General features: G+C 38.3%; 1 protein-coding gene across 1 annotated transcript; it reads left to right on the forward strand.

Moving 5' to 3' along the window:
- The first annotated feature begins 1,501 nt into the window (after positions 1-1,501).
- LOC139714100 (enteropeptidase-like) lies at positions 1,502-18,664 on the forward strand. The gene is given in 17 exon segments (XM_071625812.1): positions 1,502-1,614; positions 2,151-2,277; positions 2,736-2,962; positions 3,532-3,642; positions 3,985-4,086; positions 4,836-4,943; positions 5,186-5,313; positions 5,797-6,022; positions 7,435-7,469; positions 7,471-7,567; positions 8,156-8,509; positions 9,137-9,244; positions 10,200-10,538; positions 11,620-11,815; positions 12,788-13,053; positions 15,399-15,535; positions 16,455-18,664. Coding segments are annotated over 17 exon segments (2,790 nt in total). The 5' UTR covers positions 1,502-1,547; the 3' UTR covers positions 16,617-18,664.
- The last annotated feature ends 1,892 nt before the right edge of the window (positions 18,665-20,556 follow it).

A 20,556-nucleotide genomic window follows, 5' to 3' on the forward strand; every position in this document is an offset into this window, starting at 1 on the left:
AGGGACTGTACGCTGTACAATGTGTAACAAGCATTAGCCTTTTCTAAGCCAATCGGCATTAAAAGCACTCACAGATATTCAGATACAAGTCCTAATGATTTTCTTTTGGAACTGAATCACCTTTTTTTTTCAGTTGCCCACTCTCCTGCTTCACTGACTACATCCAAGCTATACAAAGCTAAATTCTCATAACTGCGGTTGTATAGATGAAGGGTTTCTTAACGTTTAAATTGGTGTGTATTTGGGGAGCAAATGGGACAAACTAATTCCATGATGGAACATCGTGGTTTGGAAAATACCAGAACCAAGACGAGAAAATGAATCTTGAACAGTGGCATCATCTGGCTGTAAGGAGTTGTCACTTTCATGTACATTGAAATTATGATTACGACCAAGATGTGTTCGTGATGGACAAAAAAAAAATGGCAGTGTTGACTACGTGTCAATATCGAATCAACGCGTAATGAATGAACAAATTTCAAGACAATCAAGAGGAACAAGAAGAAGAATTCGAACGTAGTAATTCCTTTCTATTTTGCACACCTTACTTGTTGAATCGCGGAAAATTATGGCAAGACACGGTAAGATCTCACCATCTTTACCTTAATGACAGCAACTCCATGTGAAGATGATGAATTGAATTGCTTCGACCAGACACAGTGTTATCCGGCGGTAAAGCATTGCGATGGGGTACATGATTGCACGGACGGATCCGATGAGTGGTATTGCCGTAAGTTGAAAAAAATATTTATATATATATGTATTTTTTTATTTGCTCTTAAAATCATTTTGGTGTATGAGGAGAACTAGACGACCCTTAATGATATTTAAGAAAAAAAATAAACTGGCAAAAAACCCGATTTACAAGGACTGCATTGTTTTATATTGATAATTTACTTACTTATTCATTAATCAACATTTTGGTGGTTCGGACGCACTTCCATCTTCTTCATGGTGTTCCAAGGATTCACAAACATTATCCCTACATATGCAAATGTAATGCTCGTGTCTGTTTATGTGTGTGTCTGCATGAAGTATGCATAGTTTTAAATGGTTTGCATCTTTTAATCGTTACAGTGGTGTAGATTATCCGTACTTTACAAATGCAGTAAATTCTTGCGCAAGGTCAGACTTTTTTTTCCACAAAGAAATTGTATTCATATAAAAATTCAGGTACAAAATAAATGTCACATACAGTACATTACGACAATGATCCAAATTTGACAGCCAAGTGCGAAACAACTAATGTAAATGCGATTCCAATTAACAATAGATGCAAATCCTTTAGTTTTCTCAGACACACATTCATCTACATTTTTTTACTCACTTCAAAAATTGACAAAAATCAGACTTGTTTATACGCGGTACGTTCCTGATTTTGTCGTCATTGTTGATTTGGAAGTGGAATATACAAAGCTGTTTATGTAATTAAAAACACTTCTGCTGATTTCACCATATCATTTTTTAATGCTTCATGGTCCTCTCCACTACCAGTTACCTGTTCAGATGAAGAGTTTCAGTGTGTGTATAGTCTTGAGTGTTACTCGATGGACAAGCTTTGCGACGGAGTTTCGGACTGTCTCGACCAGTCAGACGAGTCAAATTGTACCGAAGGTATTTCTTGAAACAACCTTTTATGTCGTTAAAGAAAGAAAATAATGATGTATTCAAAACCCTGGAGAGGATGTGCTGGGAGAAATTGTCTTGTATTTGTTACACTCTGCAGTAATTTAAATCATTGGTCATTTCTTTTTTGAAAGTCCTCGGGTATTTGCTCTTAATTCTTTTTATGACTTTCGTTGTAAATGAAACACAACAGTCCTCAAATGGACGTGAGGATATTAATCAATTCAAATTTTACATAGCTGACTATAATGATGTTCTTTAATTCTGCATTCATAATAACATAATAACATGTGCATGTTACCTGGAGAATTAGCCTAATGGAAAAGTTAGAACAGTCATGAAATAATTCATTTCTTTATATTTCTTGTTTCCTGTTTTTTTTCCTCAATACCAATCCATTTTCATTTTTTTTTTTTTGCCTGTAATTTTGGTAGCCTCTTCCTTTCTTTTCTGTGATATACGTCAAGACAGCTTGAGAATCAAGATGGATGTGAATTTTTCGTGTCGTTTTCGTCCTATCATAGGGGGAAACCAAACCATCTATTTGAGGGAGCATCCCAATGGGTATAATTTGACGAGCCCAAACTACCCCGAGTACTACCCTCTCAACGCCCAGAGGACCTGGCTGATTGTTGCCGAAGATGGCTTCAGGTACGTCAATTCGGGTGCTATTACCTCTATATGCATTAGCATTTAAATAGTCACGTGGATAGATAGATAAGTAGAGGGATAGATAGGTGGATAGATAGATAGATGGATGGATAGATAGATAGATAGACTGATAGATAGTAGTACATGTTACATACATAGTACATGATTAGATATGTATACTATTATGTTGAAAGAGAGGTTGATTGAAAGAAATACATGTGCATGGATAGATAGATGAATAGAAGAGATATTGATAAGTCGTCTACACATATATAATAACATGTACGTGTCTATACTTATATCATGTGCGACATTATGCTTCATCTTGAGCTGAACGCCTTTTTGGGGTAATCATTCCTGAGCAATAGGAAATCTTTATTTGCATGGTTATCATAACCAGGTAAGGCAGTAGAGTCATAATGGCAGACATCGTTTTATTTTTTCCCCAATGCACACAGGCCTCGTGTTGATGTTCTGGACTTGTACACGGAACCAAATCTGGACGTCCTGTATTTGTCGTCAAGTCCAACCGAAGCCCCCCTGGTGCTTTCCGGGGCGCTCACTCGTACGAGCACCATCACTTACCTGTCGTCAAATGAATCTCTGTATGCGCGATTCGTATCTGATTTCGCCGTGTCCGCCCGCGGATTCCTTGCTATAGTCACATCGGAATCAGCGAACAATGGTTTGTATTGCATCATGACCGTGTTCTTGACTTATAAGAGCTTCACTAGTCGACCAACACTCAAAGCTGTTTTATTCTCTCATCTGATTATGATTAATACACTAATATTTAAAAACAACTTGCATTATATTTCCTACTTTTTTCATGTTCTTTCCTATATTTCTTTTTCTCTATTACTTATTTTACTCTCAAATATTTAAATGGCAAACGAGTATAATGTCATATACATCTCACTGAAACAAGATTCGTAGAACGAGTTTTTAAAGTTCGGATATGCACTGCGCAGCGCTTTTGGAGTAGTATAAAGTGATAAATATCTGTTTCAAATGTATGTTTACATAGCAATTCACTCATATTTCACTACCTGCAGAACAACAAGGTCCTCAGTAAGATTTATAAGTTGTAGCAGTGCTATCAAAAGTCAGGTTTCTTTTGTAACAACGGTATAAATAACTTATGCATAACCCGCAATGGATCGATGTCGGTTGCAACGATGAACAATTGTATTGGTCACGCATTGCTACCAGCGGTTTTTAATCATACTGTTCACCACTTTTACCACTCTGCAGCACTGGCGTGTATGTCCGGCCAATATGACTGTGGGGACGGAAGCGTCTGTATGCCCAGTGACCAGAAATGCTCCTGCCCAGTGCAGCCCGCTTCCTGCACCACACCGACAGGTATGGAATGTTGACAGTCTAGCTACTGATAGCTGATATGGATGTTTTCATACGCAAAAAAAAACACAACAACTCTCAAACATTATCAGATTCAGTTTCTGATTCAGTATGTTACTTTCGGATTATAGTGGCATATAAAGGGAAAGGAAAAACTATGTTCGCTTTAAAAATGTGTGTGTGTTTTTTTTAATTTACAGCGATGTCCAAAGTTTTTAATCTTTTTTAAGTTTATAGATGACTATCACTTCATCTAACGTTAAACGTTCATTGACCCTTTCGTTTCTCATTTTTGGTTTACTTCTAATTTTCTCTTTTGAATTCTATATTCTCATTTTGTGCTAGACTGCTTCCCGTGTAACAGTGGGAAATGCCTTCCATTTAGCCAACAGTGCGACGGAACTCGCCAGTGCGAATTTGGGGAAGACGAGCGAAACTGCACAATCCGTAAGTTTGACTAAACATCCTTGTAACTTTGCAATGTAGAGTTTGCACAATTTTATCAGGAAAATTGATACCACTTTCTGGCGGTTATGATTAAAATTTCAGTCAAAAAAAGTTGAAGTCTGCATGTTACAATCTACCTAAAGCTACCTACGTGTATACGAGTATTAGCAAAAAAAAAAATGGATTAAGCTGAAAAAGAACGACGGGGAGGAGGGCAATGAGAAATGCCAAAAGAAGAAAGAGAAAATGAAGAATAAAAAGAAGAGGAAGCTAGAGAAGAAGGAGAATGAGAAAAAAAAAGTAAAAGTAGGAAAGGTCGGAAAGACTGAAGAGAAGACTGAGAGAATGAATGATAAGAGAAAGAAGAACGAAGAGAAGAATATAGAAAGGAAAAAAAAATTGAGAAAGGGGAAGATGACAAAACATAAGTAGAAGAAGATGAAAAAAAAAAAAGAAGAAACATATTCAAGAGAACATGACGATAGCGATAATGGGTCGAGCCTGAAAATGAGATCAGATAGAAGAGACTAGGAAAAAGAGTAGAATGGGAAGAAGGACAATGTACTGTCAAAAAAAAAAAAAAAAAAAAAAAAAAAAACACGAGCAGAATAGACGGGAAAGAAATAGAGAGCAAAATAAAATATAGAGGAGAAAAGGGCAAGATACAAAGATGCTGAACGCGCATTTCGTGTCCTACTGAAGATTTCAAATTATTTTATGATGATTCTTTCACCTGTCCACCACTGCAGAATGCAACCAGTTCTTGTGCTTCGAAGGCATCTGTATCGACAACTCGTCAATCTGCGACATGGTAAACGACTGCGTCAACGGCGAAGACGAATTCGGATGCAACTATCGTAAGAAAACCAGCCCTCATTTCGTAATATTTAAGGCGGAACTGAGCTTCATTTTAGCTGAAGTTATTTGATAAAGCTAAGGAAATCAAATCCACAGAAGGATTCAAGTGTAGCCTTTCATACGCTTCTCTTCGGCCAAGATGCAATGTTTTATTCGCATCTAAAGTATACAAACTACATGTGTCAAACTGAATGGTGTATTTGTGCTGAAATTGCATCATCAAACCCTATTGTCATTTCAGCCGTTGGTGAGGAAAACGTCACGCTGTCAGAAGGCGATGTGATTGAAATAACCTCTCTCGGATATCCGGCAGTATATGACAACAACGTGTACTACACCTGGATACTTCATGCTGCTTCTGCTCGAAAGGTGCGTAAGAACAAAAACAAGAGATGGAGGTGTTGTGTTGTTTTTTTTTTTTTGCGAAATAGCGGAAAGCGAAATGAATAATAACTGCCTACCACGTTTGCTATCAGTGCCCGAATTATTGTGGTTTCATTTTTATTTCGTTTGTTGGTGGTTCCCGTAGTTTCTGCGTGTTTTTCTTCCATTCTATTTGTTGGACAGTCGAAGGCACACATTAATCGTAACTACAAAGTACATGTATTGTTATACTGCGTTGAAAACGGAAAGAACAAAAAAAAAATTGCATAAGACATTTTGTTCAAGCATCTGTATTATGTTTAATTAGAATAAAGCAGAGATTATACAATTTCAAATTCGCATCGTTGTTACGAAGATCATAAAAAGGCAAGCATCACTTTTCGTTGTGAAAGGTTGACTCCTTTTTCTTTTTCTTTTTTACTTTGCTAAAATGTCCTTGTTTATTTTCCATGTATCTGACTATCGCAGGTCCATATTAAATTTCTTCAATTCCGAACACACGACGCCAATGACTTCGTTCTCATCGGTGATGGCGCTGTTGCCGGCAGTAATCCTTTCTTGCGACTCTATGGCAGCGCGTTCGTGCCAGATAAGATTGTGTCACAGTCGACCTCGCTTTGGATCACTATGGTTACAGATGAATCGTTCGTGTCCGACGGGTTCAGGGCTAATGTTTCCACAGTACCATCAAGCTGTAAGTGAAGTGACAATAACTGTTACATTTCCTCTTAAGAATGACAATGATAGTAAAATCGTATTGGCTAAACATATTGCAACCTCGTGTGAAAGATATAATAATCAATTATTAATGCTTTATTTGTCAGATTGGTCAACGGATGGGAAAATTTTCTTACAGGTTTATGCATTTGACACATTTCCAAAGTTAAATGAAACAGAGAACAATCCCTTAAACATTGTTCCACTTGACCATACAGCATGGCTCGACACTAACTTTTTTGTTTGGTGGCCCGATGGGGCCACCAAAATCATAAATTTCAAATTTTGGTGGCCCGAGAGAAAAATTTGGTGTCCCTAAAAAAAAAAAAAAAAAAAACAACTATAAAAAACATTAAAAGTTCTTCTTTTTAATGAGTCAAATATTTAAGTTTTATGATAGTAAGAATTAGAAGTTGGACATAATTATCTACTCATAAATAAACTTCAACAAACTTGCAACACTCACTCTCAGGCACTCATTCAGTCCTTCTCATCTATCCTTCAAACAAATCTAACTGCTAATTTCTTCGCAAAAAGTTACGAATTTATTGACATACTTTTCAAAAAATTTTGGTGGCCCGAGGCGGGACACTAAATTTGTCCTTTTTTTAAATTTGGTGGCCCGACTTTCAGTTTTGGTGGCCCCGGGCCACCGGGCCACCGTTAGTGTCGAGCCCTGTGCGGCATACATGATATCTTTATAACCAACGCACTAGAGAAAGCATACGAATATCTGCAGGAGACGTTGTTCTTAATGATACACGCGGCGGATCTGTTTTCTCAAGGTCAAGTTAAAAATAAAACACACACACACACACACACACACACACGCGCGCGCGCGCGCGCGCGCGCGCATACATACATAAATCATGCATACATACAAGAACATACATACATACATACATACATACATACACACACAACACTTACGAAGGTTGCTTGCTTTTGAATGAACTTTCTAAACTTTAAGAACAAGGTTGTACGACGCGAGCTTTACATCGGTGTGCAGGTCCCGAATTTAGCCGAAATGATTATCCAGCGTACGGAGTCTATTTTACAGTGTCACGACCATTGCATAAAGTCCAGCAAAATTGAGTACACAGTGTGACATGCAGTATTATCATCAGCAAAATACGAGGTCTATGGCAAGCATTATGGAAACAGGAAATGAAACTGCCTAATCTTCTGTCCTCATTACTCTGGAAATAAGCTTTCGTTCGTTATTCCATGCAACCATTGACTCTGCGTTGCCGCTCAAACTTTTTGTATTATTTTATTACTTCACTCAGAACAACTTCGACATTTTTATTCCTTTTATTGATTGATTGGTTGACTCATTCATTCGTTTATTAATTTCAATGTATTCATTCATTGTTCTTCTTGTTCCAGACACTCTGGGGCAGTGTGCGGACTCGGCCATGAGGGTGCGGTGATCAGTGTGGTGTATCAGCGGAGAACCTCTGTGATATTCTCCCACACTGCGTCCTGCCAGACTTCGACCCGGGCTGTCCGGCTCGCATCGGTGAGTGACCATGCAGAGGTGGCGCTGTTTGAGTTTGTAATGGTAAATTCGTTAACTTGGTGATGTGGCGGGGGGGGGGGGGGGGGGGGTGAGCTGACGGAAGGGAAGTCATTGACTAGTATTCAATCGCTGCAATCCTGGTTTTTTTCCCTAATAATTTCATGCAAGATCGACATACCATATCCAAATTAAAATGGACCAATTAATGAAAATCAGGAAAAATCACCCACTGCATGAGATGCTATGAAATCATTCAATTTGTCCCTTGTTGTTAACATTTCCTGTATTCTATTCCGGTCCTCTCTTTCACTTCCCTTTGTCTCTAATTTTTTTATCTTTAAGCCATCAGTTATGTTATCAATCTGTTTAAGAAACACATTTTTTTTTTTCTGCTACAATCTTTGATAATATAAGCACTCTTTAAAAGCAAATTTTACTATCTGTTGTTTGATTAGAACGACTGGACTTTATGCAAAGCATCGAAAATGAATGGCGTCGATCATCTATACCTGCTTTTGTTCATCGACATGCAAAGGAATCTCTGTCTTGCAATGATACTCTTTTGTACAAATCCCTCGACTGTTTCAGAACTTGGAGGAATCGGTTCTCAACACGTGAGCATCACGTCACCATTCCTCAGCTTGTTCAGCGAAAACTTCCCCGGTAGGTACGGGAGCCTCATCGACGCCACACTGTACCTGACGGCGCCGGCAGGCCAGGGCGTTCTCGTTGCACTGCGCCAGTTCGACGTGGAGGGGGACTACGACTTTGTCCGCATCTACGAAGGCCATGGGCGGGAGAACCTCCTCGCTACTCTGACAGGGTTGGTGGCTAACCAGGTCATCGTGTCAACGGGAAACGAGATCACCATAGTTTTCGAATCCGACGAGATTCAGGCCTACTTTGGTTTCTGGATGGAAATAGAGGCTAAAGATACTTCAGGTAGATATCGTCAACATCTTTCTCCAAATTTTGGTGTAGATATATAATTATTATCGACTTGACTCAGAAAAAAAAAACATTAAAAAGTTCCCGTGGCCGTGAACATGATCATTATTACAAATTCAAAGTGTTTGTTTGAAAGGACGAATGGATTCAATTATTTCGATTCAATCCACTATCTCCTTTATAGAATAGACATAGACATTTAGACATTTATGATACGTGCTTCTGTAAGAAAAGACATGAGGGAGGAATTAATTAGGAAAGTGGTTTCATTACTTTTACTGCAGAAGGAAAATAGTGATCGGTGTCAGATGTTATAAAGCACATACTTTTGCTTTAATTATCTTTCTAGATCAGAGTCGGTTAACTCTCATTATACCCTCTCTATAAGTACTTTTCATTTCTGTTCTTCTATCTCTTTACCTGTCAATCTATCTTGCTCTGTGTGTCTCAATTTTCTCCCTCTCTTTTCAGCCTCTTCTCTTCGTCTCTTTCGCTCTCTCCGCTCTCTCCCTCTCCCTCTTTTTTCTCTCTCCTTCTCTCCCCACAATGTCTACCACCCCGTATATTTTTTAAACACACATGACGCTGGTATAAATACACATGATTGCCTTTATAATACAGGATGCGCAGATGACGAGTTTTCGTGTAGCAACGGACAGTGCCGACCTGCCAGCGTAGAGTGTAACGGTCTGATAGACTGCATCGACTTTACGGACGAAGAATTGTGTCGTAAGTCGAACTTCCAGCGGTTTATTTGTTGTTTGTTTGTTGTTTGTTTGTTTGTGTGTTTGTTTGACGCCCTCGTAGAAGGGCAGTGATTTGGCTCAGACGGTAGAGCGTCTGCCTCCAAATCCAAAGGACCCGAGTTCGATTTCCGAGTCCCATTGAGCAATGCTGCGTGTAGACAGCCCATCCTAGAGGCAAACCACTCTGTCCCTCGGATAGGACATTAAATGGAGGTTCCATGTGTGAGAGAGTCACAACTCATGCACGTAAAAGATCCCGCTTTAATTATTCATTCATGTATTCACCGTAAAGAGCAGGGTGCATTACTTGACGATCTAGTGGCCCTCCTCATATTCAACTGGCCCATGGAAGACTATCTAGTGCAGTTCAGGACTATTAATTTTAGCCATCAATCGAAGATGAAACAAGCAAACAGAATCGCACACAAAATGACTGTGCTTCAATCTCACATTGACCAATTAATTAATAGGTAGAAGAAAATTTTACGGTCTTACATTAATTTCCAAAGGAACAAATGTTGCTAATACGGACTACTTGTAAAATGTTGATCTTAGTTGAACATTATTCTTGAAGACAACAACAAGAAATATAATACTCATGCATTTCAATTTTCATCCCTAGGCTATTTGCTGTCTTTTCATTAAATGTTACGTCGTTATGGGTCAAACTTTTGCGGGTCAATTTGAATATCAAATTCTAGATCAGCCTTTGAACTCAGTATCACTTTGATATTTCCGATTTACATTATCCGTGGTTGTGTCTATGATAAAGAGTTATATGTTTTCGGTGAAACTAGAGCATAAAACAGCTGAGCGAAACACAAAAGGATACTAAAAGAAGAATTTAGCGAACATTTTAGCCAGACACCACTAAGGAGGTTGAAACGTTAAATGGATGTTTATCTCTTTCTTGTAATTTGTTTCATTCTTTCTCTCAGCCACATGCTCGTCAGTTCCTTCAGAGTGTTCAAACATACTGCCATGGAACATCACCATCTTTCCAAATGCACGGTTTGCATCAGAGGCCGAAGCTATCCAGTACTACGCCGACGTCACCCCGAGCTTCAATTGTCACGCATCCGCTAGGTTTCTGGCGTGCGCGGCGGCTTTTCCGGAATGCCCGTACTACGGCAACACCCGGACTGTGTGCTTGTCTGTTTGTGACGATGTGCTTGGTGGTGGGTGCGAGGCACTCCAGGACGTGGTCGACGGATGCTCGGGCGATACGGTCGTAGAAACGGTCGACGGCACTGTTCTCTGTGAAGCTAGAGGTGGAGGTATGTTCAAATGTAACAATAACAAATAAACATTTTAGTAAGAATACTGATAACGAAAAAGATCACTTAAAAACTGGACATTGTTATTGTAGGTGTAACCATCATCATCATCATCACCGTCATTATAATCGCCATCATCCTAGTTACTATCGCCATCTTCATCATTATTACTGTTATCACTGTCCAGTGACCGAATGATGCAGTATTTCGATAACTAATGAGTACATCTTGAGTACATATCTTGTTCCAACACCAGATGTTTTATTAGTGTGGTCCCTCGTGGATGCAGCTATGTAAAATCAATGTAGCTAAAAACATGCTTGTGAAAAAAAAAAACAATAACAAAACAAATCAAAACAAAATTTCTGTCACCGAAGAAGTTCCCCCTAAGTTCACAGGTCCATGTTTATGATCGCCATTGTCATTATCTTCAACCTTTATATTATATTCTTTAGTGTAATTATTATCGTTGTTGCCATGATAATCATCATCATATCTCGTTACCACCATCATAATCATTGTCATCGATATGATATGATGTAACGATGATTGTAAATTACATGTATATAGATATTCAAGATCAGTTGCCCTTAATAACATCTTCTTCCTCAAAATCGAAATCGACATCCTCAGTTTTAGTAGCAAAATTATCCGTTTATACATATGTGCGACACCCATCATCTGGGGGGCATTTCATGAAGCATTTTGTCCGACAAAGTTGTCGGACAAATTTGCTCTCAGCCAATCAGATGCAAGGATTCCAGTAGCTTTTAACAATTTGTCAGAAAAATTTCCAACCAAAACGCTTCATGAAATGCCCCCTGATATCAGATATCAATTGTAAAGAAAAAAATGTGATGGAGGAGAATGATCTAACCCATTTGCTCTGAAAATATGAAGAGAGAAAATAGATAATAACCATGATTGACAGTATCACAGTGATTACCATCTTCACATTCCACCATCAAACAGTGTGTAGCATCACCACTCCGGCCGGCATGGTAAACACAACAATATATACCATCTTTCAATCTGATTTGGAAAAGTAATTAAATCGTCCTGCCCTCTCTTATTTGATTAGATTTATTCAACACATCGATCTGCGGCACAAGACCTGCCTACGACGGCGACGGCGACTTCCAAGCTCGTATCATCGGCGGCACACACGCCCAGGCGGGAGAGTTCCCCTGGCTCGGATCGCTGCGAAATCAGGGCGATCACATTTGCGGCGCCACGCTGGTAAATGAGCGTTGGGCCATCACTGCAGCTCATTGCACGTGCGTACAATATTACTACTTTTAGTGTTTTTATTTTCTTGTTCTTCCGTTTGCAAGAGGCTCGCCCCCTACGAGTCGACACAATTATAATAATATAATGAAATATGTCATTCATTAGCCTGGAATTATGTATATGGCTATTCTTAGAGTGATCACTAGTATACTGACCATCAAAGCCACTCGTTTAAGTTCGTGAACTAGCAGACACATGCATCGTCGAGTGCAGCTGTCTTTGCAGAGAAAAAAACATATGAAGACCTGAACATAAGAACGACCCAAGTCCAATTTTTGGCCAAATTCAGTTTGACATGGGAAATTGTAGCTTATGCATGGACTCATCTTGTGTGTAAATGATAAATCATAATTACCCCCGGAAGTGCCTGAAATAAATGAGTTAAATTTTATATGAATGTAAGAATGAAGGACTTGGGTCATTCTTACATTCATATTATAGCGCCCTCTCTCGTCCTTCTCTCATCTCTATAGCAGAATATCATGTATATGAATCAAAGAACGACCCAAGTCCTTATGAATCAAAGAACGACCCAAGTCCATCGCACAAAATGACCTCTCCACAATTAATGTAAATGTTAGTTGTCTTGATAATATATGTTCTAATTTGTATATACAATGTTGCCTTCCCATCACAGTTAAATAGAATAATTATTGGACAAATTAAAAAGATATGAAGTTTTTTAAAGTTTACTCGAAATGGTCTTCCATGGACTTGGGTCGTTTTTATATTCATATACTCATATATTTCATATTATAAGACTGATTGCATCATTGCTCACATAGGTCATCTATCAACTTATTCCTCCTCATCCCCCCCCCCCCCCCATATCCCTGCGGAGAAATAAGTTAGTAACTTATTGTCATATTGGCAACACACAGTTAATGTGTGAATGTTCAATCCCATTTGAAATGCCTAGTACTAACCATATGCCATTGGGTTTTCTTTCGATCCTTCAGTGGTGAATATGACGAAATAGTTTTCGGCGATCTCAAGATCGACGTGGCCAGCAACTACACCGCTTCCCCGACGATCGCTCGAATTCGGGACCATCCCCAATACGTGTCGACTTTCGAGGGTGACGACATCAGTCTCATCGAGTTTAGCGCCCCCATCGTCTTCTCGGAGTACGTCCGGCCCATTTGCCTACCGATGCCAAACGTGAGTGAGACCATGGCCTACAGAAGATGCTACGCCGCCGGTTGGGGGGCCACCGTCTACGAAGGTACGCACTGAGTTTCAATGTAACACCCACAAGAACTCCTTCGTTGTTCATAAACTATTGTTTTTATTGACTGCTTTGTTTAGTACGGTTTAGCTTAGATAAGTTTGGTTTAGTTTAGTTTTGTTTTGTTTAGTTTAGTTTAGTTTAGTTTAGTTTACTTTACTTTTGTTACCCACGCCGATGAAAATCGGCAGGGGGTTATGTAAAGGGTTCCGTATGTTTGTTTGTTTGTTTGTTTGTTTGTTTGTTTTTTTGTGTTTTTTGTTTGTTTGTTTGTTTGTTTGTTTGTTTGTTTGTATGTTTGTTTGTTTGTTTGTTTGTTTGTTTGTTTGTGTACAAGATAACAAGAGAACGGGAAAACGGATTTGCACGAAATGTTCAGGGAATGTTTGGATAATGACAGGAAAGAATCGATTAGATTTTGGTGATAATCGGTTGACCCTTGCAAATTCTGTGTGACCTTGAAGTTTTGACCCCATGGTATAGTGACCATTCCGAAAATTTCCCGTTTCTCACTTTGCGATTTTCCGCTACCATACGAAGACATAAACTCCCCAACGATCCGACTTCGCTGCTCAAATGTTCGTAAGAATTCCGAAATTTACGTTTAGGCCTATTTGAGGGACTATGTCCTTCTAGATTTATGAAAGTTCGTTCTCCGTCATCACAAACTGGCCCGTATTTTGATGATTTTTCAAATCAACATTGATTGTTTTTTTCGTTGGAGGAGCATTTTGCTCGGTCGCAGTCACACTGCACGATATGCGCGCTCAATGTCAATGCGTGTGCAAGGCCGCTGAAAATGCATCGCGCTCTACACTGTTGGTGCAAAATTGCACCGGGGACGTTGCGGCGCTCGTTGGTGGGCTAATACTGGTGCAGTAGACATTTGCATTCAACCCTTGCATTGAATAATTCCCGTAGACACTAATCATAGGGGTAATTGCCTAGGGGGTACGTAAATTTTGTTTTTCTTTTTTGCTTTTGTGGATACCATCAAAGATCGTACACTCATACGACCTTTGATATTTGATGATTTTTCAAATTAACATTGATTGTTTTTTTCGTTGGAGGAGCATTTTGCTCGGTCGCAGTCACACTGCACGATATGCGTGCTCAATGTCAATGCGTGTGCAAGGCCGCTGAAAATGCATCGCGCTCTACACTGTTGGTGCAAAATTGCACCGGGGACGTTGCGGCGCTCGTTGGTGGCCGAATACTGGTGCAGTAGACATTTGCATTCAACCCTTGCATTGAATAATTCCCGTAGACACTAATCATAGGGGTAATTGCCTAGGGGGTACGTAAATTTTGTTTTTCTTTTTTGCTTTTGTGGATACCATCAAAGATCGTACACTCATACGACCTTTGATATCATCACACTCTCGGCTTGCTATAATCAAAATATCCCGCAAGAAAACGGCGTATTTCTCGATTTTTAGCGCTTTTTCCGCGACCCGTCGCGTAGACAATACTCTTAAAACTGGACTTAATTCGCGCGCGCTTGGAAAAGTTCCGATTCTGCACTTTTGACGGTGGAATTTGGGATTTTCGATGGATTTTTGGAGGAGACTTAAGGACTTTCCTGTACGTGAATGAGTGTTAATACCGTATGTGTAATTATGTGATTTGCGTGTGATGTGACTGTAGAACCAAAGATCGTACACTTCAGTGTACGATCTTTGGTAGAACTCACTGGCTGGTGATAAAGCACACTGGCAATTAAGTGGCCGAATTCTGGTAGATGACCGAATGCACATTATGTTTACCCCGACTTTGTACTTAGGCGTGGGTCTGCCGCCTTTGACGGCCCCTCTCTAGTTTTTGTTTTGTTTTCGTTTTGAAGAATTTCAAAAACCTTGTAAGAGCGGCAATTCTAGCAGATCCTTACGTTGGTAACTCTTGAAGAAGATGATTAAAGATCCTGCTTTTCTGTTGCATAGATAATATTCCTGGAAATATGGTTGATTTTGGTGCAGAATTGATTAACACAGCGAAGATGTTTTATAATTGTCTTGTAGCAAAGAACACCGAGTAAATATCACAGGTGTTAATTCAATGACGTTAGGATGACGATAATACTTCACCAATATTCCTCTATCTCTTGATGGTTAATGGCCACTTGCTTTTCTACACCGTAACTTGCTATGCTTTTCATACAGACGAACATAGTCAGATAGTATTCTGTAGCTTGTCATGAAGAAGAACAGCTGTCTCTAGCTGTCTAGGCGAAAACTTGGAAATATTGATTGCTTATTTGCATATCCCTATTAACTCCAAGCGAATTAGGTAGAATTCACTATAATTCCCCCCTAAGTTATGACTCTGGTTGTCTTTCACAACAGCTGGCACGACGAACAACGAACTGCTCAAAGTCCTACTACCACTCATGGAGAACGATGAATGTAGCCGAAACTATGAGAACATCATCCCATCCAAGATTTGCGCCGGTTACCGGGGCGGCGGCTACGATGCATGTCAGGTATGGCTGCGGAAACCATCGCTGCTTGAAAAAAAAAATAATGTTGACCCTGTTTGATGATGACGATTGTGATGATGGTGTCTTTGATTGTGGTGACGGTGGTGAAGGTGAAAAAGGTGATAATGTTAGGATGATGGTATTAATGATAACGATGGTTGAGATGATGATGATGATGATGATGATAATAATAATAATTATGGTTGTGCTGATGAGGATGATGATTGCTCCAGCGGTGATGAAGATGATGATTATGGTAGTGATGATGATGATGATGAAGGGGATGTTAATGTTAAAAAGGAGTGGATTATAATTTGTTTCAAGTAATTGATTATAAAGCAATTAATTCTTGAAAACAAACCAGCTACGGGACTTGAGGCCTTTATCTGAAAAGAAGGATTAGTCAATGACGATGAAGCGCCTTTTCTACGAAAACACCTGCTGCTGCCAGGGAACGAATAATTGTTCATATCTGCTGAGCTAGGACAGCTCGCTGCGTTTAGTTGAAATGGTCAAAACGATTTTTAGAACAATGATATAAGTGAAATGATTGAAAATTTATGAATCAATATAAAAAATAGATTATGACCATCATTACATAGCTATATTCCTTATCAAAGTCATAAAACTATGATACATCTATTTCTCCTTCAATATCTCCTTACCTTGCCCACACACACACGAACACAATACGTGCACCCATTCATATATACGCATTCTCCCTTTGTCTGACATACTAATTTGTCTATCTACCATCCCTTATTTCTCTCTCCCATGTATTTATCCAGCCATCCATCTAACTACCCATCCATCTATCTATCTATTTTCCAATCTACCAGTCAAGCTATTTATTTATATCTGTATCTATCTGTATTTATCATCTCATTTTGTTTGCCTTTGCTAAATATTTTGATCCACCCAGGGTGACAGCGGTGGTCCGTTGGCGTGCGAAGGAGATGACGGTCGATGGCACCTGGTAGGGATCACAAGTTACGGAAACCAAGGGTGCGGCGACCCGGGCTACCCCGGCGTGTACACCAGGGTTTCGTCCTACCTGGGTTTCATCCAGCAGTCCATCAGCTAAAAGACAAGCAAGCAACATAGTGACTTTATTTTCATAGACAGCGCCCTATTTGACGAATTTGTGTGAAATCATGTGGATTGATAACACGGTGAACGGGATTTTACAGGTGCACCGCGAGTGCTCCTACTACCACCACTTTACCAGACAAAGTTATACATGGACACTCTGAGCTCTCTTTAAATCTAGACGTACCTCCGTTATGATGTCACAATGACATACATAAGTTTATTTGATTTAATATAAAGTGTGCTTGTTTTTGAGATGGAGGTTTTGTTCAGTGTTTTTCTTATCCCCTACCCTCCATCACTCTCTTTCTTTCTTTCTTTCTTTCTTTCTTTCTTTCTTTCTTTCTTTGTCTCTTTCTCTCTTTTTCTCTCTTTATTCGAAAATGTATTTACTGAAATCAATCTTAAACAAGAAGAGTCATTTTTTCCGTGCGCATCACACGTACTTCAACTCAAATACTGCTGTACAATGATCTAATGGCTAATTTCAAAGCGGCAACCTACGAACGTCAACTCTTAGTGTGATGGCAATATGTTGATCCAATGTTGCCTGGACGTGATTCAAGTTAAAGCACCCTATTCGTCAAAATTAGTGTTTAACGTGAGAGTTCAAAAATACTTAGTAATGTGCATTTCAGTTATCATAGTACGATTTGTACTTGGACTTCCTATCATTCAATCATGTGATGGATGGTTTTACACACAAGGACATTAAGGCAGTGTTAGAAGAGACAATCTAGAACTGGCACAGCTTACATATGAATTGTACGTTTATACTATCTTCTCTATGTATGTTCCTTTTTCTAAATATCTATTGACCTGTTTTTATGTGACAACTATTTTGTTTGTGCTATGTCCATCAAGAGTGGTTTTATGATGTGCGACAAATGAACATATCTAACTCTTTGATGTAGTTAAATAGAATAGGCAAATGTACCGCCAACAATGACAATCACATCTTTGTATAACATGCTGTCGTGGCATTTCTTAGTCTATTTTCAATATTAGAACTATCGTACTATTGATCAGATAAGGTAGATGACTTATAGGGAATAGGAGAAAAAGAAAAAGGCATTTTATCGAAGACCCTCTACAAACGTTGCCTTTTATTCATGAATGAAAACATGTTCCCTTGCTGCAGTGCAAGTTTTGACGGATAGTTATTTTCAAACAAGTTTGATGTAGTGGGCAGGAACCTTCAGGCTTTTGTCTTGTTTGCCGTAGAAACGTTTTTAAAGTCTCACCGGTACTACATGTTCGCACCGGCTGGTGCTATGTATGAGATTGTCGAATTTTGTCAATCTACTGCTGAGTATTCTTATGACTATGCCACTCGTTTTGATGTGAAACGAAATGCGAATTGCCAAATCAGCCTTTGTGACTAACATTGTGTCTGTCTCTATCTGCATTGATGTCTTTTCTGTACAATGTATTGCAACGCCTATTAAAAACTGCAGATCTAGAACACAGACTTAATCTATCCAATTGATGCACACAGTACAAAAAACACTGTAGGCCCTTCGCCATTTAACTTGCTTTTACAAAAAGATTCTGAGCTCTGTTAAATAATGTTGGACCCACTGGAAGCAATGATATTATTGGCAAGAAATTAAGTAAATATTGAAGCCGTGCAAGCCCAACTGTGTGTTCATGTAGCTCTTTTGCAGAATGTAAATCGGAGTTCAAATAAACTATGGTAACAATGTAACGGCAAAGCAAGCAGATTACTAGTGGGTTTCTGCTCAGGGGAGAATAGTGAATTTTTTGACGTGTTTATTTGTTTCTTCTAACTCGTAGAAAAAATGTCTATTTCCATAGAACACATATTGTATTTATAAAATCTGTATCTCTCGAGTAATATGCATTTTCAGTTTCATGTTGATTCAAGGCAAAACAATAATTTTAAGTTCATAACATTTAAATTTCGGATCGTACTTCAGGTATGCAAATGTACACCTCCCTATAAGGTTTCGCCATATTTGCAAGTTGTTGGGGTTTCTTTCAATCTGAAAAAAAAAAATGGGGAAAAATGAAACACCTCTATACCTGTAATCATGTGGTGTAATACATTTATAATTTAAAAAAAAAATGTGTACAAAAGAAACATGGCTGGCCCATTGGATTCTTACGCAATTATTACAATGATTTGTTGTTTTTGTTTATAATAAAAACTCAATCTTCTTGTTTTTACATTATGGTTTTTTATTTTGGTTCTATTTACTTTTTTTTAATGTAGCTAAATTATGTTCATTTTTCTAGTGCAATACATACTATTCTCTTTCGAAACCATTTAGATGATGATGATAATAATTATGGAATTTTTTCTTAGAACTTTGCATATTCCTTCTTACGTCCATATAATTTTGTAATTTTTACATTGTACATAATACTTGTTTGTTTAGAAAGTTGATCAATAACTGGTTACATGATACCTGGTTATGTATGCAGTAAACATAAGTATAGTATACGTTTGGTAGCCCTCCGAAGTATCGGAAACACAAAACTAGTTACCCAGACCGTGTCTTACGCCTTACGTGTCTTCCTATTTCTTGGAAAAGTCTTTTTTTTATGCCCAAGAATAACTCACTGTACTGCATCAGATTGATTGTTTATTCTCAACTCATGTCATATACAAAAGTTTGTAGTATGAAAAGAGGTTCTGAAGCTCTGGGGAATAATGTAAGGATTTTGTATACCGTGCCATATATCGCTACATGTTTGTATGTTTGTTGTTTGTTTGGTTTTTTTTTTCTAAAGATATTTCACCGTATAGTTGTAAATATTTGGAATTACAGTTTTCTGTTGATGTTGTTATTTTTAACACAACAGGCATAAATTACAATGTGAATACATATCGTGAGCTTAAGCCTAAAAAAAAAGGTATAGGAGCTGAAGAAACTGAAAAAAAAGCTATAATTTGCATGGTAATTCCTAGCTTTCCATTTTCTCTTATACTCTTTCCTCTTGTAATAAACCTTTTTACACAAGTATATAGGCTCCTAGCTGTATGGTATACCTACCCTGTAAATTTGACGATAAAAATAGAATATCTTGTAAGTATGTGATGTTATTTCATATTATTAGCTCTGATTATACGAGAAGGGAGGCCTTTGTCTAAGAGCTTGATGGATTCAAAAAAAAAGAAAGAAAGAAATGTATTCAACTGGTCGTACGATCTGTTCAAATATTTTTTTTCAGAGTGTTGTACATAATTCCTACAATTGAGACACAAGTATTTTATACAGTTCATGGAGATTTAAAATCTCATATTTTCCTTGTCTTTCGCTTCGTCTTTCACCTGTGTGATTCATGTATACTCTAGTCTTTCCTCTGAAGAGCAATGAAAACTTTATATTACTATCTCAACTACGTAAAGAAAGTGTGAACAATATTTGTGCCTTACTATTTCGTTGGATATTCGCTATTCCTTTGATGTAAAATGATAGAACATTGATGTTTCACAAAATTATGTAAATCGATCTTCGCTGGTATTGGACGCTGCCACGTTGAAAGTTGAAAAAAAAAATGTTTTTGTCCACTCTTGTTGGTTAGTTATAAGCACAGGAAAGAATAGCAGCGATGTGACAAAATTATAATCAAAAGAATATATTATATCATATTATAGGTCATTATATTTATTTATTTTGTAAAGGTGGATTGAAATCATGCAAACTAAGACAAAGTGAAGAGTGTGATGCACTGACAAAGGTAATAGTATGTGAATGATCAAAGTATAGAGACGCTATAATGTGTTATCATCAGGCGTCAGTTGACGTTATTACTGTGGCAGATCACGGTCCTACATATCCCTTCAATGTGTTGCTTTTCTTTGAAAGGTGCCTATTTGTAATAAAGAAAGCATTATACAAAGCAAAAAATATAGTCGGTGTCAATGTGCCTCTGATTACCTCGATGACTCATCTTTTTGTCAGCAT

Source organism: Diadema antillarum, unplaced genomic scaffold (assembly GCF_040938485.1).
Source record: "Diadema antillarum isolate AM-2024a unplaced genomic scaffold, OU_Dant_1.0 seq00002159_RagTag, whole genome shotgun sequence".
NCBI classification, from domain to species: Eukaryota; Metazoa; Echinodermata; class Echinoidea; order Diadematoida; family Diadematidae; genus Diadema; species Diadema antillarum.